The 25,000-nt window shown below is 44.0% G+C and overlaps 3 protein-coding genes across 4 annotated transcripts in view; 1 reads left to right on the plus strand and 2 right to left on the minus strand.

The window, feature by feature from the left end:
- The window catches only part of LOC116049192 (receptor-interacting serine/threonine-protein kinase 3-like), a 286,056-nt gene that overhangs the window by 214,192 nt on the left and 46,864 nt on the right, over positions 1-25,000 (plus strand). The gene's annotated exons all lie outside the window — the stretch shown is intronic.
- Positions 2,375-14,083, minus strand: LOC116049193 (NLR family CARD domain-containing protein 3-like). The gene is made up of 13 exons (XM_031298622.2): positions 13,986-14,083; positions 12,681-12,770; positions 12,484-12,514; positions 12,362-12,453; positions 11,852-11,986; positions 10,336-10,414; positions 9,952-10,180; positions 5,662-7,429; positions 5,397-5,570; positions 4,927-5,100; positions 3,384-3,557; positions 3,133-3,179; positions 2,375-3,011 (listed from the first exon to the last, which is right to left on the minus strand). The coding sequence occupies exons 2-13, from the start codon at positions 12,746-12,748 to the stop codon at positions 2,488-2,490; spliced, it is 3,495 nt and encodes a 1,164-aa protein (XP_031154482.2). The 5' UTR covers positions 12,749-12,770; positions 13,986-14,083; the 3' UTR covers positions 2,375-2,487.
- Positions 16,163-25,000, minus strand: part of LOC116049140 (calpain-2 catalytic subunit-like) — a 21,992-nt gene continuing 13,154 nt past the window's right edge. The window contains exons 17-21 of the mRNA XM_031298558.2: positions 24,900-24,968; positions 18,985-19,063; positions 18,771-18,887; positions 18,089-18,147; positions 16,163-17,262 (exon numbers count right to left, since the gene is read on the minus strand). Coding sequence (XP_031154418.1) covers positions 17,239-17,262; positions 18,089-18,147; positions 18,771-18,887; positions 18,985-19,063; positions 24,900-24,968 — 348 coding nt within the window. The 3' untranslated portion in view covers positions 16,163-17,238. The remainder of the gene's footprint in view (positions 17,263-18,088; positions 18,148-18,770; positions 18,888-18,984; positions 19,064-24,899; positions 24,969-25,000) is intronic.

Here is a 25,000-nt window from a genome sequence, read left to right on the forward strand (position 1 = left end):
CCTCAACGATTTGGGGCTGGAGCCCCAGAAGACACCAACAGTCATCATTGTTTATCTTTGTGTCTCCTCCATTGTGTAATTTTTTTTAATTGATTCTTAGCAAGAAACCCCTTTGTTCTTTCACAAATATGTGCTCATTCATGTGTAATTACTTCCACCAACTAATCAAAGTATTCTCGTAAGCGTAGAATCTGACATTCAGAATCATTCAGAATACATACGAGCGACTCGCTCGAATGACGGCCGCCATGTTGCACCTCCATCTTTAAAATACATTAGCCAAAGAGGGACATACCTCTGCCTTACGCCCTCTTAAGGCCCAGACACACCAACCAGACGGGCCAACCGTCGGCAGAAAAGGCAGTGTGACTGATCAGTCGGGTCCCCGAGGTCCAAAAAATACCTCAGAACACACTGAGGAGACGCCGACTTGAGCGTACGCTCTGCACGTGCGTGAAACGTAATACGTCTCCATAGCAGCAGGCGGCGCTGCTCTGTATTGTTACCATTAACAGTCTGATTATTTCCCAGAAAATGAAAACCGGCAGCTGATAGGACGAACGCATCACGTGGTTCTTTTTTCTCCGGAAATTCACAGCCAGACTGTCATGGCGGCTCGTTCAGAATACGATCTCATATTGTACTAAAATAGTTCACCAAAATGTGTTTCTGAAAATATTTTAAGCGAGAAATAGGCCGTGCAGTTTCTGAATCAGTTTTCATTTCAGATTGACAAAGGTCAGTTTAAAAGATTTTCGTCAGATTTTGAGCGGCTCATCCGCTCCCCATTTCCGGGCGAGTCCCAACTGTCCTGTCTCCCGACTGAACATGTCGGGTCGGCCCAAATGAAGGCCGACGGCTCCTCGGGCGGCCGACGGCACGGGACACATCCGAACAGACTCGAGTCACGGACCTCGCCAGACGGTCTGACGGCCGATTATCGGGCTAGTGTGTCTTCTCTCTTACACCCAGTGGCACCGTGATGAATGCCAGGGGGAGATTACTCGCCAGGGAAGAGAAAAAGAGAATTAAAATGACAACGCGACAGGCAAAGCAACAAGACCAAAGTTAATATTGGAGTGGCTAGAACAGCTGCGTGGAAACGATGGAGATACTAAGAGATAATTTGGGGTTCGGCCACCGTAGGAGTTACAACGCGCTCGGAATGGGAGGGGTTAGAAAGTAATATTCAGTTGGTTGTCATATACAATTTCACCGCTAGATGGGAGAAATTCTTACACAATGTAGCTTTAAGGTTAAAAGTGATCAGGCTATACATTGTAAACAACCAGGGGACTGCCAGATTAAACACTGTAGATTGATACATTTAGGGAAACAGCGCCCCCAAACTTTTAGCTTGAGCTGAATGGTTTCAGTAGTGCTGACCTGAGAAAGACCACAAACACTCAGTTACTTTAGGCTTTTATTGTGAAAAGAGACAGAATTCAAAAGAAAACACAACGGCATTTACACAATTTAATGATTATAATGTCCCGCCCCTTCCTGTGTCCACCGTTGGACTTTATTTCAGTTCAAATGTGTCCGGTAGTGAACAGGGGGAAACTAATAAAGTTTAGATCCTGTTTGAATTGAGCCATGAATTACACACATAAGAAGAAAGTCTCAGATTGTGGTAGGTTTGTCGTAGTTCCATAGACTGGGTAAACCCAGCCCATCTGATTTGATTTCTCCCTGCAGCTTGGTTGGGAAACCTATACGTTTATCTATCCTGCTTCCGTTCACAATTTTGCGGGAACCAATCACTATCTGGCTTATCCACCTGGCGCGCTATTGGTGGGTTTAACACGATGATGATAGAGAAGCTACCAAGCAGCTTCTTGTTTACATTCAACATGACGGCCACCGAAGCGCAGCAACCTGTTGATGCCGCTGTCGCTGCTACATCACTTGGATTGTTGGTCTGATTGGTTGAAGGACTATCCAATTGCGTACAGAGTCATTTGAACTATGCCCGTTGATCATGCCTCTTATGCAGTAGAAAATACAGAGCAGACTCCCCAGACTCAATCTTAAAAGATTGAGCTTGGTCTGGTAATAGCAAGACTAGTAGTTCCACTTAGTTTACTGTGAAACCAGTTCAGTGCTACATCGCTCATCTCGCACAAATACATCACCTTGTTGGCTGCTCCACTAGCCAGCTACCAAACAGACTACTGAGGCTCAGGAGGTAGAGCGGGTACATGATTTTTGGATTCATAATTATGGATTTATTGTACAAAGATACTGTTGTTCCAGGCTGGATTAATTACTTTCTGGAAGGCCTACGATGACACAGAAAACCTCTTTGGAAAGATGTTAGCTTTGATGCTAATCAATTACAACGATGATAGCCTGAAGTGTTACAGAGATTTAGGACATTACACAAATATGGATTTATTGTGCAAAGACACTGTTGTTCATAAATAGTAATAAATAGTTGTTTTCAATCAACTGATCAGTTTCTCTGACAGGAGGAGACTCTTCTTCCTACAGAGAACATAGAGACATTGAGGAACCAGCCCCAAACCCAAACCCGGGATAAAGAGGCTCAGTGAATGTGGTGTTGAAGGTGTAGAGGTGGATCAGTGAGTCAGATGAGACTGTGTAAAAGGACAGAGAGCCAGCAGGACAGTCCACATACACTGCTACTCTGTTAGAGGAGGAGGAGAGAGGGAGGCCTGTTCTTGTGTCATTGTGACAGACAGAGTAACGACCTTCAGAGCAGCTCAGTCTCCAGGACTGATCGTCCCATCCAAACACACTGTCATCACTGACTCCTCTCCTGATTCCTCTGTAACTCACTGCTACATGAATCTCTCTCCTCCTCTCGACCTCCCAGTAACAGCGTCCAGTCAGACCTTCTCTACACAGCAGCTGCGGACAGTCAAACCTCGCTGGATTATCATCATATGGCTGCTGATCCTCTCTCACAAATGTCACTGTCCTGTTGTTGTCAGACAGTTTGAGTTTTCTGCTCACTGTGTTTGTGTCGACTGTAAGTTCACAGGAATCTGACGGAGAGAAGAAGACAACACAGCAGCAGCTATTAACCTATCAGCACATTGATGATGAGATCAGATGTTTGAATGAGCGATGTCACAGTTTCATGAATGAAATGTAAAACACACTTACACTTCCTCAGACCTGGTTTCAACCATCGGACTCCAGCAGGCTTCACCCTGAAAGGAAGAGGGGGGTCAGAGCAGCGTGGAAACATGGACATTTCACACAGCTTTGTTCTAATCAAATGTAAGTTATTTGACTCATTCTATATGTTCAGTCATACATAACAAAACTCAAAGAGGTCTGTCTCCAGCTTTGACACAAAAATATTTCCAGCGCCTCTCTCAGATAGTTTGTGGCTACAGCAGGCCTCTTCATACCTGAGAGTGTCCAGTCTCCAGTTTGGATCCTCCAGTCCAGCAGACAGCAGCTTCACTCCTGAGTCTCCTGGATGATTGTAGCTCAGGTCAAGCTCTCTCAGATGGGAGGGGTTGGAGCTCAGAGCTGAGACCAGAGAAGAACAGCCTTCCTCTGAGATCAGACAGCCTGACAGACTGCAAACACACAAAACAACAAATAGGAACCATCTGTGAACATGGGGAGCCGTGTTGTTTGTTGTTCAGGAACATTTTGGTCCAGATACAGATTTAGAATATATCTTTAAAATCATCTGTGGTATTTCATTATTCAACAACAAATGCAAAATGATGAAAAATCTTCAATAATAATAATTTGGTGATCCTTCCTTTTACAGTCCCCTAATTACCAAGTATTTACCTGGTATAGTGTTACGTGCCGTATAGTTTTATGTCTGTGTTGGTTGTGTTTACTTTTTGTGTCTAATCCTATTCAGGTGTGTGCCGTGTTGGTGACTGCTCAGCTGCCATCAGGGAGAGGCATTAAGTTGCCACACCAATCACCCTTTCGTAATTTCTAAGTTTAATCAAATAAAGCTTATATAGCTGTGAACAATAACTTTATAAAACAAATTAATTATTTGGAGAGTAGGAGAAGTACTATCTAAATTCATTCAATCTAAAGTTTATTGCTCTTTTCAACCTTGACAAAGGCAGCGTTTGCCAGAGACACTCTCTCTGTTCTTACCTTTCACAATAAAAACCCTAGACATACAGTATGCTAGACTATGTTCCAAACGGGATTAAATTCACTATTTTTTTTGTATTTCGCTAAAAGGAAACTCAATAAATAGCTTACAGTAGCTTAGCTTTGTTTCTGTTTTGTGGGGAGAGCGGCACTAACCCCCGTCACTCCACTCAGCAGCCGGGGAAACAAGACATGGTAAACCTCCGGTGGTTTTGAGGAGCTGCAGCATTCATTTGTGCTCAAACTGCAGACTCTAGCTGCTGTACAATCACTTGATATCTTCACCGCTAAACTTTAACTTTCCTCTGCTCCGATCGCTCTCTTGTCCATCACTTTCTCTCTCTCTTCAGCAGTTGTCCCACCTATATAGTAGATGTGCTGGCGCAAATATTCCAAACTTTTATTGAAAAAAATTCACATCCATGCAGAAAAATATATATATATATATATATATATAGCAAAATATTTGCAAATGATTATTTAGCATTTTCACGTCGCTTATTTGTCACACCCAAGTGTGTAACGGCCTTAGTTCCTGAGGTTTTATCTCGTACTTCAACTGTAGTTTCTCTAAAATTACCTCCTTATTACCGGTGGTAGTTACCTCATAATATAATATTATTACTATGTAAATACTTGGTTATTAGGGGACAGTAAAAGGAAGGATACCAATAATTTTAGGTCTAGAAACCACTGCTGAAGTTTAGTTAAATTAGTAACTTAGTATTAGCGGACACAATGCTACACGTTAGGTGTTTATTCACTGATGTAAATCAGATTTTCAATGGTCATCAGTTGAATGGCTTAATTATTCCTGACCTGAGAGTCTCCAGTTTACAAAGTGGACTCTTTACTCCAGCAAAGATCAGCCTCACTCCTGAATCCTGTAGGTCGTTGTTACTCAGGTCCAGCTCTCTCAGACTAGAGGACCTGGAGCTGAGAACTGAGGACAGAGCTTCACAGCTTCTCTCTGACAGGTTACAGTTACTCAGTCTGAAGTGCCAACAATGACCAGAAAAGAAAAACATAATATAATCAAATTAGTTTTACCCATCAAGTACATCTCCAAAGCCATTAATTATAAACTATGTTATAAGCTGTAATATAATTGAGTTAACAAGATTGCAAAATTATTTTCTCAGTTGTTGATATTGGAGATAAACCTACTGAATAAGTCCATGACCTAGATCAAGCTGGATCTCTGCAGATATCAGATTAACATGTGACTCTTATTCCTAAAGATAAATAAGCATATTCAAACAATGCAGGCAAAACAGATAGAACCTGACCTGAGACTCTCCAGATTACAGTGAGGACTCTTTAGTCCAGCAGACAGCTGCTCTACTCCTGAATCCTTCAGATCATTGTTACTCAGGTCCAATTCTCTCAAAGTAGAGGACTCGGAGCTGAGAACTGATGACAGAGCTTCACAGCTTCTTTCTGACAGGTTACAGTGAATCAGTCTGAAGAGACGAATGGAAGAAAATAAGTTATTTTTTTTCCACTCCTTTTGAAAGATAGTAGAGTATTAAATGATGAATAAATCCCACTTACAGAGCTTTGTTGGAGGCTTTGACCACTGGCAGCAGCATCAGAAGAGCCTCCTCTGAAGCAGAGTATTTCATCAGGTCAAACACGTCCAGATCTTTCTCTGACGACAGTAAGATGAAGACCAGAGCTGACCACTGAGCAGGAGACAGTTTATATCTGAAAAGACTTCCTGAACTCAGGTACTGTTGGATCTGCTCCACTAGAGAACGATCATTCAGTTCATTCAGACAGTGGAACAGATTGATGCTTCTCTCTGCAGACAGATCCTCACTGATCTTGTTCTTGATGTACGCCACTGTTTCCTGATTGGTCTGTGAGCTACTTCCTGTCTGTGTCAGCAGACCTCTTAGGAGACTCTGATTGGTCTGCAGAGAAAGACCCAGGAGGAAGCGGAGGAACAAGTCCAGGTGTCCATTTGTACTCTGTAAGGCCTTGTCCACAGCACTCTGGTAGAACTGTGTTGGTGTTGTTTGTTCTTCTGACAGCAGGTTGACTCCAGAGTTGATGAATGACAGATGGACATGCATAGCAGCCAGAAACTCCTGAACACTCAGATGGACGAAGCAGAACACCTTGTCCTTGTACAGTCCTCTCTCCTCTTTAAAGATCTGTGTGAACACTCCTGAGTACACAGAGGCTGCTGTGATATCGATGCCACACTCTGTCAGATCTGATTCATAGAAGATCAGGTTGCCTTTCTGCAGCTGCACAAATGCCAGTTTTCCCAGAGACTCCATCATCTCCCTGCTCTTTGGACTCCAGGGTGAATCTGTCTCAGCTCCTCCATCATACTTGATGTTCTTCACTTTGGACTGAACCACCAGGAAGTGGATGTACATCTCAGTCAGGGTCTTGGGCAGCTCTCCTCCCTCTCTGGTCTTCAACACATTCTCCAGAACTGTAGCAGTGATCCAGCAGAAGATTGGGATGTGGCACATGATGTGGAGGCTTCGTGATGTCTTGATGTGGGTGATGATTCTGTTGGCCTGCTTCTCATCTCTGAATCTCTTCCTGAAGTACTCCTCCTTCTGGGCATCAGTGAACCCTCTGATCTCTGTCATCATGTCAACACAATCAGGAGGGATCTGATTGGCTGCTGCAGGTCGTGTGGTTATCCAGAGGCGAGCAGAGGGAAGCAGATTCCCCTTGATGAGGTTTGTCAGCAGCACATCCACTGAGGTGGACTCTGTAACATCAGTCAGGATTTTAGTGTTGAGGAAGTCCAGAGGAAGTCGACACTCATCCAAACCATCAAAGATGAACACAACCGGGAACTTTTCAAACCTGCAGATTCCTGCTTCTTTGGTTTCACTATAGAAGTAATCAACAAGTTCCACCAAGCTGTACTTTCTCTCTTCCAGCACATTCAGCTCTCTGAAAGTGAATGGAAATATGAACTGGATGTCCTGGTTGGCTTTGTCTTCGGCCCAGTCCAGAGTGAACTTCTGTGTTAAGACTGTTTTCCCGATGCCAGCCACTCCCTTTGTCATCACTGTTCTGATTGATTCTTCTCTTCCAGGTGAGGCTTTAAAGATGTCTTCTTGTCTGATTGTTGTTACTGGTCTGTGTTGTTTCCTGGAAGCTGTTTCAATCTGTCTGACCTCATGTTCATCATTGACCCCTGCAGTCCCTTCCTCTGTGATGTAGATCTCTGTGTACATCTGATTCAGAAGGGTTGGGTTTCCTGCTTTAGCAATCCCCTCAAATACACACTGGAACTTCTTCTTCTGATTAGACTTCAGTTTATTCTGATAAACTCCAGAATTACTTCCTAAATGAAAACACAAAAAATGGAAGAATGAAGAGAAGGATGAAGCAACTTGCACTGTTCAGGAAAGGGCAGGTCAAACAAATGGGATCCAAGGCCAGGATGAAAAATCATAGTGCCAATGGACCCAATGCTGCTGAAGCAGAGATGGAAGACAGGAGGGAGGAGAGGGAAAGAGATGTCATTGACCCCAAGAACAAAAGGGAGGAAAGGAAATCAATGACCTGGTAACAAGCTCCACAAGCAATGCAAGAGGGCAGAAGAGTCTAAAAAAGAGGGTCCTCTGGGATGAGATCAGAGAAAGTCATGCCAACCTGCGGAGGGAAGACTGCATCGGGTAACGAGGTAAAAAGGAAAGAGAAGGAGAGAACTAACTTCTTCAAGAATCTGTTTCCCTATGCATGTGGGGTCCTCAAGGAGAAAGCAGCTGGAACACCAGAAGCCTTTAAAGAAGAGCTAGAGGAACACATGCACAGTCAGTACAGCGACCCTTCAAGGAACAAGCCCCTAGGCCCACCAGGCTACATGCCGAAGCCTCCAGAACCATCAGCCCTGTTTGATACATCACCACCAAAACTCAGTGAGGTCAGGCAGGTGATCCTGTGGGCAAGACCAGCATCCGCACCAGGACCAAACGGAATACCTTACAAGTAATATAAGAACTAAGAACTGATGTCAGAAGGCCTGGCCAAGATCTACTCAAGCCAGCAACCCGGAAAGTACAAGGGGTGGTGTTATAACTTCACATTGTACCCAAGGATAATGTGGCCTCTGAAGCTGTGTAAAGTTGCCACATAAGCCATAAGCAGGATGGATGCTAAAGCCAACGTAATCCGCAAATAACTAGGGCTCCTGGAACTCACTGAATCTACCCCTGAAATCTATCACCCTCACATACAGGCAAGAGAAGGCGAGACTGGTGATGGAGTTGAGAGACTGCTAACAAGGCAGTGAGGGATGTGCCAACTCGGTCTCACGCCAGTTCGTTAAATAGTCACGTTATTTAGATTTATTGATTCATGTACAGGTCACGATTTTCTTGTTTATTTTGTTTACAGGTCACGATTTTCGAACGTTACCATTTCACGAACTGCCATGACACTGGGCTGCTCTGGGGGATGCAACAACGGGGAAATTAAACGCCACAACGGGGAAAATAAACGCCACACGCCGGCGACAACAACAGGACGGACCGCCACACCTGGGCATAACGGGGATATTCAACGCCACACACCGGCGACAACGGGATGGACCGCCAAACGGGGACGCAATCCCCGGGCGCAGAGACACGATCCGCGGCCTCTGTGGCACGCAACAATGGGGACATGAAACGCCACAACAACGGGACGGTTGAGGTTAGGAAAAGAAGATACTGGGAAAGGAACCATCACACGCAGGACACGCCGAAAACAACGGGACGGTTGTGGTTAGGAAGAGAATAACGCAGAAAGGAACTGCAACACGCCGGACGCGATCCCCGCTCTCTGGGGTGAAAGTCCTGTGTTGTTTGACCCATCCACCCACGCTTTTCATACTCCTCCCTACCGTTGTCGTGCTGTGATCACGAAATATGCTTCCCATTTAAATACATCAAATTAAAATTCCGTAATCACCACACGTAAAAAACAACATAATCGTGTCCTGTTCACGAATCAATAGATTCAGTAACGTAACCATTTCACGAACTGCCATGAGACTGGGCTGGATGTGCATGTCTGAGTGGCGACTGGAAGGAAATGGAGTGCTAAAGAGGAAGTGCAGAAGGCCATGAGCAGAGTGCAGGGAAGGACGATGGATCTTGAGTCTCACAACTTAGTGGAGGTAGGGGTTAGAGACTTTGTTGGAGCCACAACAATACGTCTGTTCAAGGACTTGGCATTTTGTGGAACCAGGGTGCACAAGGCATGCAGGGAACCGGATGGAGGCAGAAATGGGAATCTTCTGACTCTTGCTAAGAAGACAGGACCAAGGGTGGAGAGCAAGCAACTCCTGAGAAAGGCTAGGTGCAGGGAGTGTCAGGGAGATGGCAGATCCCTGTTTACTGCCCTACCAGCGGGAGATGTTATGGGAAAAGGGGCGAACCTATCTCTATCTATGAGCGTTAAGGGCGAACCTATCTCTATCTATGAGCGGTGGCCCCCAGCTGATGACCCTAGGTCAGGGAGACGTCCCTGTTTACTGCCCTGCCAGCGGGAGATGTTATGGGTTAAGGGGCAAAACTATCTCTATCTATGAGCGTTAAGGGCGAACCTATCTCTATCTATGAGCGGTGGCCCCCAGCTGATGACCCTGCAGCTAACCAAAGTGGACACCGGTAGAGGTGCAGCAGGCCTAGTGCCATGCAAGAAGAACAACTACCTGCACAAATAGTAAATATTATAAACATACAACACACAAGTAAATATTTCAACATTGAATTCCCCTATTGAATGCATATACTCATATTTCATCCATCTCTTGAGACATTAGTAAAACATTCCATTTATCCAGCAAGTTAAATTTAAGAAATTAAGAAATCCTCTTACTGCTCTGCAGAAGGTCAGCCAGCTCGTACTGCTTCATTCTCCTCAGGAAGTGCAGTGTGATCATCATAAATGCCTCTCTGCTGCTCCTCCTCTGCTCTTCATCCTCACCGTCCAACACCTCCTCATCCTCCCTCTGACTCTCTGAGCATTCTGGGTAATCTGGACTTAGTACTTTCTGGATCTTCTTCAGCTCGTTCTTCACAAAAGTGACAATGTCGTTTTCCAGCAGCTGGCACAGAATATTATATGATAGACACAATCAAACTGAAATCATGGAAGCAAACATCAGATCCTGTACAGACTGACAACCCACTGGTCTGAAAAGCAACATGGAGATAATTGTGAACAGAATAGATGTAAAGTAGTTGTTGTACATGTACAGACCATAAATATGGAGTCCAGTTGTGTTTGATGCTGCTGGGCAGACTGACCACTGGGACCCTCTGAGCTCTCCTGGTCCACTCTGTGGAGGAATCAGGAAGAATTAGCTCACATTATGTCTGCCCATGCCCTTACAGCAAATCACAGCTCACACAAGCTAATTGGATACTCGTTAGCCCAGTACTGAGTTGGACTTATCCCTGAGAAACAAGAGGAAGTCTCTGACTGTTGATTATGCACCAATGGGAGTTGGCCCATCCGGTCCTTGTATAACCCAATTGAGAGATGTGTCCATGAATTGCATCTCTGCTCTGGATGAGAGACAAAACTTGTTCTTTGCCAGAAAAAGTGAATTGTTCTTTTTTGGTTGGGGGTGAGTTATTGCCCTAACTGAAGGCATTTAAATATCTCAGGATGTTGTTAACGAGTGAGAGTAAAATGGAGCGTGAGATGGACAGACGGTTTTGTGCGTCATCAGCAGTGATGCTGCCGTTGTACCAGACAGTTCTGTTTCAGAGGGAGCTGAGCCGAAGGCATTCCAACCCTGGGGGGTGTCCACAGAATCAGGAAGTGCAGCGGAGTGTACATGCGTGGAGGCCAAACATTTTGCCGTGTGGTAGGTACCGTGTTTATTTAAAAAAACATCTACAGCTTGTACCGAGAGTGTGTAGGAAAAGTTGCTCAACTAGGAAGAGCATTTGTTTTCATAAAGTGCATAAGACTGCAGTGACAGGAGACAGGTTGCCGTACAGGTGCGCTGTAAAACAAATCCAGTCCTTTTATATAGACCTTAGTGGTCCCCTAATACTGTATCTGAAGTCTGTTTTATATAGACCTTAGTGGTCCCCTAATACTGTATCTGAAGTCTCTTTTATATAGGCCTTAGTGGTCCTCTAATACTGTATCTGAAGTCTCTTTTATATAGGCCTTAGTGGTCCTCTAATACTGTATCTGAAGTCTCTTTCCCGAAATTCAGCCTTGGTGCAGAATTCCAGCCACTAGAGCCAGTCCCACAATGAGCTTTCCTTAGTATGTGCCATTTCTGTGTCTGTAGCTATTGAGGAGGAGAGAGGGGGGGGAAGGTGGACAGTGGGGGTGTGGCCTTGACCAACTGCTACTTTGCTCGTTTGAAAGCCCCAATGTCTCTCTCTCTCTCATGGGTGGGCCAAATTCTCTGGGCGGGCAAAGCAGAGAAAGGGGAGGTTAAAGATTCCAGATCAGCCCATCTGAGCTTTAATTTTCTCAAAGGCAGAGCAGGATACCCAGGGCTCGGTTTACACCTATCACCATTTCTAGCCACTGGGGGGCCATAGGCAGGCTGGGGGAACTCACATTAATGTTAAAAAACCTCATAAAGGGACATTTTCATGTCATGGGACCTTTAACTTACAGCACAAACATTAGTGTTTTAACCCATGCCACAATCTTTGACTTAATCTAAATAGTTTTGTTGCCTTAACTTTACCAAGTAACAGTTCAAACATGAATCAGTAATATTATAATGTTATTAACAGTTTACTTTTTTCCAGCAGAGGGTTGTTGACCTTTAAAATCAATGAGGAAGTCATGTGACCGGTCACTCTTCATGGACACACAGCTGGGTCCAGGTCCAGGTTCAGATTCAGATTCATCAGAGTCCCGTCCCAGTTGGATCCTGTTTGACACAGAGGAAGAACACCAGAGAGGGAAATCCACTTTTTAATGTTCAGAAACAGAAGCTATCAAGCAGAAATTAAAGTCTGAAGATCTTCACTGAATGATTTATGCTCATCCTGATCTGTCATTCATTGTCTTTCTGGGAGAACAGGAACATTGTAAAGACTCCAGAACTAATGTCATCTTTCTGTCCTCTAATGGAGAAAAGACTCCATCATGACAGTCAGTTTCATCTCTCTGTCCTGAGACATGTTGGACAACACCTGAGCGTTATTAAAGTTTTAGTGTGGAATAAGATGAGCTGCTCTTTAAGGAGGAGTTTCAAATGTTTTGTAACATAGCTGGTGTTAGAAAGTAACTGATGCTGACTTACTCTGCTGTTGGTGAAGCTTGATCTTTAAAAATCAGCGGTGGCTCCATAGACTGGCCACTCTTAATAGACAAACAGCTGGGTTCAGGTTCAGATCCAGATCCAGACTCAGATTCGGATTCAGATCCAGATCCAGGTCTGTGCTGCTTCTCTGGGCTTCAACACAACACAGACAGAAGTTTGAGTGTTAATAATATTGGTAAAGTGATCTGAATGCTGGACAGTTGGAGATTATCGTCTCACCTCAGAGTTTTGGGTTAGGGTTAGGTTTGTGTTACAAACTGTAAAACATTAGGGTAATTGTTAGGGATTGTGGTCTGACCTCTGAGCTTTGGTCTGGCTGTCATGTTCCCCACACGGAGCAGTTTTTCTGTCTTCACACTGATCCATGCTGCTGAACTCATCCTTTCATCATTTCTCCTGCTGCTCCTCCACTCGTTGGCTCTGCTTGTCTCTATTACATCAGTTGAATACAGTCAGAGGAAGCTGCTGTAGTTCTACTATCAGTCCACTAGATGGAGCCACCAACACACACATCGACACACTTCCCCGCCACTAAACAACATTTGAGTTACACATAAAACCGTGCTCAGCACACGGTCAGAGCTGCAGCAGAGACAGAAATCACTGAGCTGATCAATGATCATTCAGCACACTCCCCCAAAGCATTATGAGAACTGTAGTTTCCAGACAGCATTCTCCCTCAAACAGAAGTGAGTCAAAGAATAACAGGAGTTACAGAACAGTTTTAATGTTGTACGCTTTTATATTCTAGAAAACACTGACTCTCCTCTGATAGTTGAGAAAGTAGTGAGTTACTGAGAGACTGAAATGTGATTGTTGTCCTTTACTGTTGTGCCAGCATTTTTATACTCCAGTGTTAGGTTTCCCTTCTGACAGAGACGTTATTCTCTGTTTCCTGCCCAAGGACTACAGATTAAAATGAGCTCAAAGCTAACTCTGGTACTGCTAAGAAGTGGTGCATTGTCCCTGTCAAATAAATAAAAAATAAAAAAAATGAGTCAATGTCCTCTGACTGATGTGGAGACACTTCCTGTTCCACACATCACTGCAACAGTAACAGAAGCATGTAGGTCACCGTGTTTTATTCTGAAAGGTCCCAGAGGAAACAGTAGAGTTCTGTTGTATCTGACTTTACGCTGGTGAGAGACGATGGTTTGTTTCCTGATAGCTGCAGAAATGAAATAACTAGAGGCCATCCTGTGACGGGATCCCACCAGCCAAATCAGACCAGGGGCTTAAAGTGGGGTCCTTCCTTACTTCCTACCCTCCTACTTCTTACCCTCCTACTTCATACCCTCCTACTTCCTCCCCCCTTGCTCGGACTATCCCCATCTTTGATCTCCATTTTGATCTCAACTACGCAGCTGTACATTTCCTGAGCTTGCACCATTGTGACAGACGGACACAGAAACACTATTTAAAACCTCTTCTGTGGTAGTTCTGCTACAACAATATGTACATTTATCTTCAACACAAGAGTCCTCTACACTTTCTCAGGAAACAAGAAATGAAGAACAAACAGATTAACATTACAGAGCCAGAAACAAACCCTGAAGAGACAACAGACAAACATGTTGCTAAAGTATAAAACAAAGGAACTTACAGTTTCCTCAAATGTCAAAAATGTCGAGGAAGAACCACTCATGCGAGCTGTTTCCTGGTTAGACACAGCCCCGCCTGTAAGGAAGCAGATTTTCACAATAAGAGCTTTGTTTCTTCTCTCTGTGTGACTGTGGTTTTTGTTGTCAGGGTGGGGGTGTTCTTCTTTCCTGTCCCATGAATGCAACATGAGGGACTTTCCACACACTGAGTTCCAACATGTTTTAAGTGTCACATTTGATTGTTAAACAGACCAAACCAGTGACGCACTGGAAAAATACTACAAAGCAAAAAAATACTCTGTTCAACGTCCTGAATTGTTACTAAAAGTACTTCATGTAGAAGTAGCCATGAGAGAGCTGATTTAGCCCCTTTATCTGTTATATAGCATCATGTTTTACTGCTGATCAGAGGAGATAAACTGTGATTCTGCAGAGTAACACACTGTCAGATGAACAGAGGACAATAACAAGTGACAGTGTAAAGTTACTATGTTCAAGTTTATATGAATAGCCATCTAGGCCATAATTAAATACTTCACTTGCACTTGGCTGTCCTCTCTCTCTCTCTCCTCAGGACTCTCTGTCCCTCTTGGCGTCTGATTGGCTGTCCTCTCTCTCTCTCTCCTCAGGACCCTCTGTCCCTCTTGGCGTCTGATTGGCTGTCCTCTCTCTCTCCTCAGAACTCTCTGTCCCTCTTGGCGTCTGATTGGCGGTCCTCTCTCTCTCTCTCCTCAGGACTCTCTGTCCCTCTTGGCGTCTGATTGGCTGTCCTCTCTCTCTCCTCAGGACTCTCTGTCCCTCTTGGCATCTGATTGGCTGTCCTCTCTCTCTCCTCAGGACTCTCCGTCCCTCTTGGCGTCTGATTGGCTGTCTTCTCTCTCTCCTCAGGACTCTCTGTCCCTCTTGGTGTCTGATTGGCTGTCCTCTCTCTCTCCTCAGGACTCTCCGTCCCTCTTGGCGTCTGATTGGCTGTCTTCTCTCTCTCCTCAGGACTCTCCGTCCCTCTTGGTGTCTGATTGGCTGTCCTCTCTCTCTCCTCAGGACTCTCCATCCCTCTTGGCGTCTGATTGGCTGTCCTCTCTCTCTCCTCAGGACTCTCCATCCCTCTTGGCGTCTGATTGGCTGTCCTCTCTCTCTCCTCAGGACTCTCCGTCCCTCTTGGTATCTGATTGGCTGTCCTCTCTCTCTCCTCAGGACTCTCCGTCCCTCTTGGCGTCTGATTGGCTGTCTTCTCTCTCTCTTCAGGACCCTCCGTCCCTCTCTGCATCTGATTGGGCGGTGACGGTGTGTCGTGGAGGAGTTCACTCGCCAGAAAACAGCGGTGACGTCGAGGCTTGAACTGTTTCCTGTTCCTGTTTGGACAGGAAGTACGGGGGCGGGACATTTAAAGCGTGAACTAAAGAGACAGCTGTCTGTTAGCATGCTAATGGTTAGCTGCTGCTGAACTGACAGGTGAGGGGTGGACAAAATATCAGAAACACCTGAAACTGGAGCATTATGACGTCATGAAGGGATTTCTTCTTCTGATGATCATCAATCACCACGACAGGCTGTTTTATTATTTATATTTTATAAATCTGAAGTTTACATTTCTTTTTTATAATAAATCCCTGAGGACGATTCACGTCTTTATCTTTATTATTAAGATATTAATAACACGTCTAACAGAGATGATTATTAAGACAGATCACAGAAAAACAAACACTAACAATCTCACTCTTAAGACCTAAAAACTAAAAAGTGGGAGTTTTTCAGAATGGTGACATATAAAGAGGTAACAATTAGATAGATATTTACTTGATCCCAAAAAAAATGGGAAATTCCAGTGTTGCAGCAGCAAAAATATCAGACACACAGCACACATACAGAATATACATGAAGTAAAAGGATACAATATACAAGAAATAATGACAGAATATAAGAACAAATAGTTTAAAATATCTATAAGTTAGGAATAAAAACTGTACAACTGTTTAAATATTAATAAAGCTGTATAAACAAACCTATTGTGCAAGTTGCAATTAGTGCAGTTATGATGTCTATGAGTCTTATCTGTCAATTAATCAGTAAAACAGAAGAAAAACATGTCTTTTGGTATATTTTATGAATCAAAACTAGATAGAGAAACTTAAAATCAAGAACTGAAGAGATATTCTCTGAAGCCAAGAAAAACAAACTGTTTACTTCTTTGTCTTTATTAACAGATTATTATTAAGGCATCAGGTGTGAAGCTAAATAGTAAACACAGAATAGTCTGTTCATCGTGGATATAAACATGTTATAACAGCTTTTTAACTTCATAACAGTTGTGTTAGTCGGCTGAATAAACAGATCATTTAATAATAAAGTTGTAAGAATATATTAATACAAATATCTTCATAGGAGAAGTTAAACTCGGGGGTTAAAGTGGAGGAAAAACTGAGATCATTCTCACATTTCTCTCTTTTATTTTATTTATTTAGTGTTAAAATGTGTCAAACATTTGAAAAAGCGTCATAAGAATGTCTTTGAAGTCTCTAACCTCAGCACGTAGAGAAAGTTCCTCTGGTTATTTCCAGGAGTTGATGTGAAACGGAGGTTATGATAAAGATGCTTCTACACATTTCTGATAAGAACAACAACGTGATATCATGACTTCGCGTAAACATACACAACTTTCTAAAGCCAAGTGGCGTGTGTTATCTGGACGCATTTTGAGCTGTGTGTGTATGTCTACGCTGTATACCGCAGACAGCAGTCAGCAACGTCACAGCCTCAACATACACGCCACTTTCTAAAGCCACGTGGCGTGTCGCGAGGCTATGGTTGGGTTTAGGAAACGTGACAAGTCCTGATTTTCGTCCCTTTCATACTACTCGCTACGGCATAAATTCACACGCAATCGCAAGGTAACGTAAGTCAATGATAAAAATTGAGTATGCGTCTTCATAACACGCCAATAATGGCATACGTCATACATACACCACTTCATGACATCAGACTGAGAACAAAGAACCAACCGGACAGAACATCCGGATGTCTTTTAATAGCTGAATATTCTCCTTCACTACCATTCATTAATCAAAGATTGTTCTGGGAATAATTCTGTTTCTTATTCATAGTCTGACTCCAAGGCTTCTATTGGGGTTTTTCTTGCTTTATTATTTGATATAATAAAATATCGCTCTCCTTCATGATTAATAATCAACATGTAAACAATCTTCAGTCAGCACCCGGACTATATCTCAGCCCTGATCCGGTTCTGGTTCTGGATCCTCACAGCATGGACACGTTCAGCCACTGCAGGAGAAATTATGGGTTATTATCATAAACTAAAAGAAAAGCAATGAAAACTGTTTTTAGTAAACTTGAGTTAAATAATAAGCCACAGCAGAGAATCTCATCATGTTCAATCATCTCTCTGTCTCGGTCTGTGTAACCCCAAAATCATCGCGCCGTCTGTGTGGCCGGGAGCACCACACGCCGGGAGCGTCATATGCCGGATATATATATACACGGATCACAGATTAGTGTCTGTGTTTGAGTTGTTAAAATCACGTAGTGATGTGATATACGATCGGGAGTCTGCACAGGGAGTTTATTTTGAAAACTGACCGGCTTCTACACTTCCTGCCCGCCTGTTGCTCAGCCAGAAATAACCCTAGTATAATAATGGAGAGACGCTTCTGCGAGACATCCATGCGAACCAAATGCATCACTACAAACCACACAAGAACATTCACTCGTCCTATTGGTCAGATGTTTTGTCGCTTTTTTAGACTTTTGTTTTTTACTGTTTTTTTTTGCTACTTTTATAATGTTTTTGTCACTTCTTTCTAAGTTCTTGTCACTTTTTTTCGACGTTTTCTGAACATTCTTGTGACTTTCTTCGACATTTGTGTCTCTTTTTCCGAGGTTTTTGCTGCTCTTGTCACTTTCTTCCGCGTGTTTGTCGCTTATTGGTCAGATGTGTGTCGAGTGTCCAGAACGCAGCGCAGACGCACCGGGTGGAATTACGGGGGAACAACTTTAAATTGACATGACTCTGTACAGAGTTGTGTGTGACCTGCAGCTCTGTCCTGATGATCTGCTCTCAACCCTTCCTCACAGAGAACGTGTTCCATACCTCCATCATGCTGAGCTCCACGCTTCCTGACTTATCTTTGTCCAGCGTGTAGAAGGTGTCTGTGGAGAGGAAACATCATCATCATCATCATCATGGAGATAAAGAGAAGTCAGTCATAGCAGGACGTTCAGTGAACAACGAGCGATAAAAATGTTGAAAAAAGTAACAAAAACGTGGAAAAAAACAGAAAAATTTAAAATAAACCTTTGAAACAGCGAAAAAAATTGTCAAAACAAAACAGCATAAAAACTCTACAAGTGAATATAATCTGGTATTTAAACTGAGTGAATATAATCTGGTATTTAAACTGAGAGTGAATATAATCTGGTATTTAAACTGAAGTGAATATAATCTGGTATTTAAACTGAGTGAATATAATCTGGTATTTAAACAGAGTGAATATAATCTGGTATTTAAACTGAGTGAATATAATCTGGTATTTAAACTGAGTGAATATAATCTGGTATTTGAACTGAAGTGAATATAATCTGGTATTTAAACTGAAGTGAATATAATCTGGTATTTGAACTGAAGTGAATATAATCTGGTATTTGAACTGAAGTGAATATAATCTGGTATTTAAACTGAAGTGAATATAATCTGGTATTTAAACTGAAGTGAATATAATCTGGTATTTGAACTGAGTGTAAGCGCTCTGAGTGTGAGGACTGTGTGGACTCACTGAACATGGTCTCCAGGCGAACCAGACAGCCCACAAAGTTGTCGAAGTCGACGGTGAGATCTTGTTCGCTGTAGCGAGCCACCAGGATCTGATGCAGCGCGTTGTTCAGACTGAAACCTGAAACACAGACAGACAGACAGACAGACAGTTTCTCTCTCGGGGAGGCTCAGTGGGGAGACAACGTGTCTGAGGCTGTGAGGTGAAGTTGTTTTACCAGCTTCCTCCACAGCCATCCTCATCTCTGTGGAGCTCATCGCCCCCGAATTATCCACGTCCTTCTGACGGTAAACACTCTGCCACACAGAGACACAGTCACACAGTCAGAGACAGTCAGAGACACAGTCAGAGACAGTCAGAGACACAGTCAGAGACACAGAGACAATCAGAGACACAGTCAGAGACAGTCACAGTCAGAGACAGTCAGAGACACAGAGACAATCAGAGACACAGTCAGAGACAGTCAGAGACACAGTCAGAGACAGTCAGAGACACAGTCAGAGACACAGTCACAGTCAATTCAATTCAATTTTATTTATAGTATCAAATCATAACAAGAGTTATCTCGAGACACTTTACAGATAGAGTAGGTCTAGACCAAACTCTGTACTTTACGAAGCCCCAACTATTACAGTGGTTGCCTCAAGAGCAAGCATTAGCAGTAGCTATAGCGACAGTGGCGAGGAAAAACTCCCTTTTTTGTTAGGAAGAAACCTCGGACAGACCCAGACTCTTGGTAGGCGGTGTCTGACGGCACCAGTTGGGGGAGTGGTGAATGGTGGCAATAATAGTCATAATAAAGATAGTGAAACAGTGATCACAATGGTAGTCATAGTAGTTCATGTCATAGTAGGGCACAGCAGGGCGTTACGGGGTGTAGTGTGGCACAGCAGCCTGGGTGGACGCGGTTGGACGCGGCAGGACGCAGTCGGACACTGCGGGGAAACGCAGAGCGTAGCAGGGTGTAGTAAGTCCATAGCGTCAGCTGCACCCAGGACCCCGGTGTAGGTGCCACCCAATTCCAAGGCAATGTTCTGGGTGAAGAAGAAGCAAAGGGACTCCGGGGAGAAAACTCCCCAGAGCTAGGTTAGTAACAGGCATTTCTGGGACTAAGATGCACACAAAAGGAGACAAGTGAAAAGAGAGAAGAGGGAGCGGCTCATTGTGTCCTTGGAAGGAGCTTCCCACAGCAGTCTAGAGTTATAATAGCATAACTAAGAGAGGCAGGCTAAAGAGAGGGGCCCTGGACCGGGCTCGTACTCTCCCCTGCCGGAACGGGCTTGTACTTCCTGCCTCCCTCTACTCTACTCTACTATGCTGCAACTCCTCACTCCCTAACTATAAGCTTTATCAAAGATGATGGTTTTCAGTTTATTCTTAAATGTGGCGACGGTGTCAGCCCCCCGAACCCAAGTTGGGAGCTGGTTCCACAGGAGAGGAGCCTGGTAGCTGAAGGCTCTGGCTCCCATTCTACTTTTAGAGACTCTAGGAACCACAAGTAGCTCTGAGTTCTGGGAGCGCAGTGCTCTAGTGGGACAATAAGGTACTAAGAGCTCTTCTATGTATGATGGTGCTTGACCATTTAGTGCTTTGTAGGTCAGGAGAAGGATTTTAAATTCAATCCTGGATTTTACAGGAAGCCAATGCAGGGAAGCTAATACAGGAGAAATGTGATCTCTTTTGTTAGTTCTTGTCAGAACACGTGCTGCAGCATTCTGGATCAGCTGGAGGGTCTTGAGGGACTTATTTGAGCAGCCTGATAGTGAAGAATTACAGTAGTCCAGCCGGGAAGTTACGAATGCATGGACTAGTTTTTCAGCATCGTTTTGAGACAGGATGTTCCTGATTTTGGCAATGTTACGAAGATGGAAAAAGGCTGTTCTTGAGGTTTGTTTTAAGTGGGCGTTAAAGGATAGATCCTGGTCAAAAATGATTCCTAGATTTCTGACAGTAGTGCTGGAGGCCAGGGCAATACCATCTAGGGTAGCTATATATTTAGATAATGAAGTTCGGTGGTGCTTGGGTCCCAGCACAATAACTTCCGTTTTGTTTGAGTTTAACATCAGAAAATTGTGGGTCATCCAGGATTTTATATCTTTAATGCACGCTTGAAGTTTAGCTAACTGACCGCTTTCGTCGGGCTTAATTGACAGATATAATTGGGTGTCGTCTGCGTAACAGTGAAAGTTAATTGAGTGTTTCCTAATAATATTGCCTAGAGGAAGCATATATAAAGAGAATAGAATTGGTCCAAGCACTGAGCCTTGAGGAACGCCATGGCTAACTTTAGCGTATTTGGATAGTTTATCGTTAATATTAACAAATTGGGATCGCTCAGAAAAATAGGACTTAAACCAGCTTAGTGCGATTCCTTTAATGCCAACTAAATGTTCCAGTCTCTGTAAGAGGATGGTATGGTCAATAGTGTCGAATGCAGCACTAAGATCTAATAAGACAAGTACGGAGACAAGTCCTTTGTCAGCAGCAGTTAGAAGGTTGTTAGTGATTTTCACCAGTGCCGTCTCTGTGCTATGATGCATTCTAAATCCTGACTGAAAGTCTTCAAATAGACTATTTCTATGCAGAAAGTCACACAATTGATTAGCGACTACCTTCTCAAGGATTTTGGAGAGAAACGGGAGGTTAGATATAGGTCTATAGTTGGCTAAGACCTCAGGGTCGAGGGTGGGTTTTTTCAGAATAGGTTTTATCACAGCTACTTTAAAAGACTGCGGTACGTGACCCGTTAATAAGGACATATTGATCGTATCTAGTAATGTGGTATTGACCACGGGTAGTGCTTCTTTAAGTAGCCTCGTTGGAATGGGGTCTAAGAGACAGGTAGTTGGCTTAGCTGAAGAGACCCTTAACATTAATTGTTGGAGGTCTAAAGGATAAAAGCCGTCTAAATAAGTATCAGGTCTTATTGTTCTCTCTAGCCCTCCTGCGCCCAATGGTGAGCCGTTAGAAGCTGTGGGCAGAAGGTGATGAATTTTTTCTCTAATTGTTATAATTTTATCATTAAAAAAGGTCATGAAGTCATCACTGCTCAGAGCTATAGGAATAGATGGCTCAGTAGAGCTGTGACTATCTGTCAGCCTGGCTACAGTGCTGAAAAGAAACCTTGGGTTGTTCTTATTTTCTTCTATTAGTATTGAGTAGTAGTCTGATCTGGCATTTCTGAGGGCCCTCCTATAATTTTTTAGACTATCTTGCCAATCCACACGAGATTCTTCCAGTTTGGTGGAACGCCATTTACTTTCAAGTTTTCGTGAGATTTCTTTTAATTTGCGAGTTTGGGAGTTATACCAAGGTGCTAATTTCCTTTCCTTCATCATCTTCTTTTTGAGAGGAGCAACAGAGTCTAAAGTAGTCCGTAGGCAGGCCGTAGCAGCGTCTACAAAGTTATCAAGTTGGGAGGGACTAAAGTTAACATAACGGTCCTCTGTTATATTAAGGCATGACATTGAGTTAAGTGCTGTTGGAATATCTTCCTTAAATTTAGCTATAGCACTGTCAGATAAGCATCTAGTGTAGAAACTTTTATTTAATTTTGTATAGTCTGGTAGTAGGAATTCGAAAGTTATTAAAAAATGGTCTGATAATAAAGGATTCTGCGGAAATACTATTAAATCGTCAATTTTGATGCCATATTCTAGCACAAGGTCGAGGGTGTGGTTAAAACAGTGCGTGGCCTTATGCACCCTCTGACTGAAACCAATAGAATCTAGCAGTGATTTGAAAGCAGTACTAAGGCTATTGCTGTCAACGTCCACATGGATATTAAAATCACCTACAATAAGTACTTTGTCTGACTGAAGGACTACGCATGATAAAAACTCTGAGAATTCAGATAAAAACTCAGAATATGGACCTGGTGCTCGGTAAACAACAACAAATATAATAGGCTGTACTGTTTTCCATGTTGGATGTTGAAGATTAAGAACAAGGCTTTCAAACGAGTTATAATTTAGTTTAGGTTTAGGATTAATTAACAGGCTCGAGTCAAATATGGCTGCAACTCCCCCTCCTCGGCCTGAGCCTCGTGGAATTTGGGTATTATTATGACTGGGAGGAGTGGCTTCGTTTAAACTAACATATTCGTCATGGCCCAGCCAGGTTTCGGTGAGGCAGAATAAATCAATGTGGTTATCTGATATCAATTCGTTTACCAATAATGCTTTCGATGACAGAGATCTAATATTTAATAGTCCACATTTGATTTTCCTATTCTGTTCTATCGTTGCAGTGGTTGTTTTAATTCCAATTAGGTTGTTTAGTATAGCACCTCTTTTGTTAGCGTTTGGTTTAATCGGTCTCAGTCGGGGGACAGACACGGTGGTTATGGGATTATGAATGGGTGATTGCTCTGAAGGGAGCACAGAGGGGCGTGTAGCGCTGTATCTCTGATTATTGACTTTGGGAGAGTGTGTCTGGTCAGTGTGCTTGTGGGAGTGTTTACGGGATGTAAACAGTCAATCAGAGGTCTGGGTATGCAGGGCGTGGTGCAAATTTCCACGTAGCATCTGGCTTCCGCGTGTATTGGGATGAATCCCATCCCTGCTGAACAGGGAGCCATGTTCCCAAAACAGATTGAAGTTGTCAATAAAACCTATCTTGTGAATGCTGCATGTGAGCTGGAGCCAGGTGTTAAGGGAGAGTAGTCTACTAAAGAGGCATGATCCGCGACCTAGAGATGGAAGTGGGCCCGAAATAAAAACCGACTTCCCAGTGCTTTTTAAAGCCTCAATGAGAGTGGTAAAGTCTCGCCTTGTGCGCTCACACTCCTGAATCCGAGTGGACATGTCGTTATGTCCACAATGGACCACGATGCGTTTGATAGAGGTCGGAAATGAGGGTATCAGGTCCATAACTTTAGCCAGGATGTCTGCAACTTTGGCTCCAGGAAAACAGTGTGTGACAGCATTATGAAACCGTAGGTCTCTAGTGATGGAGTCCCCAATAATTACTGTGGTTAGGGGGAAGAGCGGACGAGGAGTGGGGGGGTGTGGGTAGCCGGTGACGGGAGCAAAACAGTCAGTGTCGGTTTCAGATGGGCAGGGAAAAGAAGAGGAAGATTGCTTACCGTTCGGTTGTGGAGATTGTTTTTGAGGAACGTTGTCATTTGGCCGATCCAGGCAGTGTAGGCCACCGGACCGTCTGACTACCGCATCCCTCAGAAGCTTTCGCCGCGCGGTAGCAATCGTCTTCCGTGACGACGGCTGGTCAGTCTGCTTTGAAGCGGGGCGAGCCCGGTGAGCCGCACTGGGCACCACCGGCTCCGACTCCGACAAGGCATTGAAGCGGTTGGAGAGGCTGAGGGCAGGAGGCGATGGAGCCCTACCCGAGGCTCTCTTTCGGCCGCAAACCACCTCAGTCCAGGGTGGCTTGATAACCGGTGTCGAGCAGGACGATGGGCGTGGGCAGGCAGCTGGGTCCCATGGCGCGGTATCCTGGAAGGCCGCCGAGAGAGATGAGATCCGGAGCGACTGATTATGAGCCACGTCCAAGCAGGCGGTTAACAAAGCATCTTTGGTTTTTAAGTCCTCGGAAAGCCGACGAACATCTTCCCTGAGGTCAGCAATTTCTTTGTTTGTATTATTGAACAACGAGGAAATCCTGAGGGGGAGTGGGGACTCGCCAGGTGTAGAGGTTGCCATGAAGCTAGCGTTAGTTTAGCCGGTAGGCCTAGTCTTGATAAATTAGCGTGAGGCTAATACTTACTTACTTACACGTAAAAATGTATCTTTGGTTTTAAAAACACTATTAGTATAATAAAAACTAGGCGATAGAGCCGACTGTTAGGTAGGAGGTTGAAGGCAGCTGCCGGCTGCCTCGTCCCCGCCGACTGCTGTCGCTTGTGGATGACGTTCGCTTGTGGATGACGTGACGTATACGGGAGTCAGAGACAGTCAGAGACACAGTCAGAGACACAGAGACAATCAGAGACACAGTCAGAGACACAGAGACAATCAGAGACACAGTCAGAGACAGTCAGAGACCCTAGACTGCTGGACGTCAGAGAGAATGCCGTTATGAGGAGCTTCTACAGGAAGTTGTTGCTTATTTCAGAGACCATGATGTTGAGGAACTTGAAGAGAACAGAAACCAGGTTCTGGATCTGAGACTCACCAGGTAGCTCTCGATTTTGGTCCACAGCACTTTGAACTCCAGCAGACCCAGTTTACCGCTGCCGTCTTTCTGCAGACACGTTCAGGAAGTTCACACAGAAT

This window comes from Sander lucioperca, chromosome 4, assembly GCF_008315115.2.
Source record: "Sander lucioperca isolate FBNREF2018 chromosome 4, SLUC_FBN_1.2, whole genome shotgun sequence".
Lineage (NCBI taxonomy): Eukaryota > Metazoa > Chordata > Actinopteri > Perciformes > Percidae > Sander > Sander lucioperca.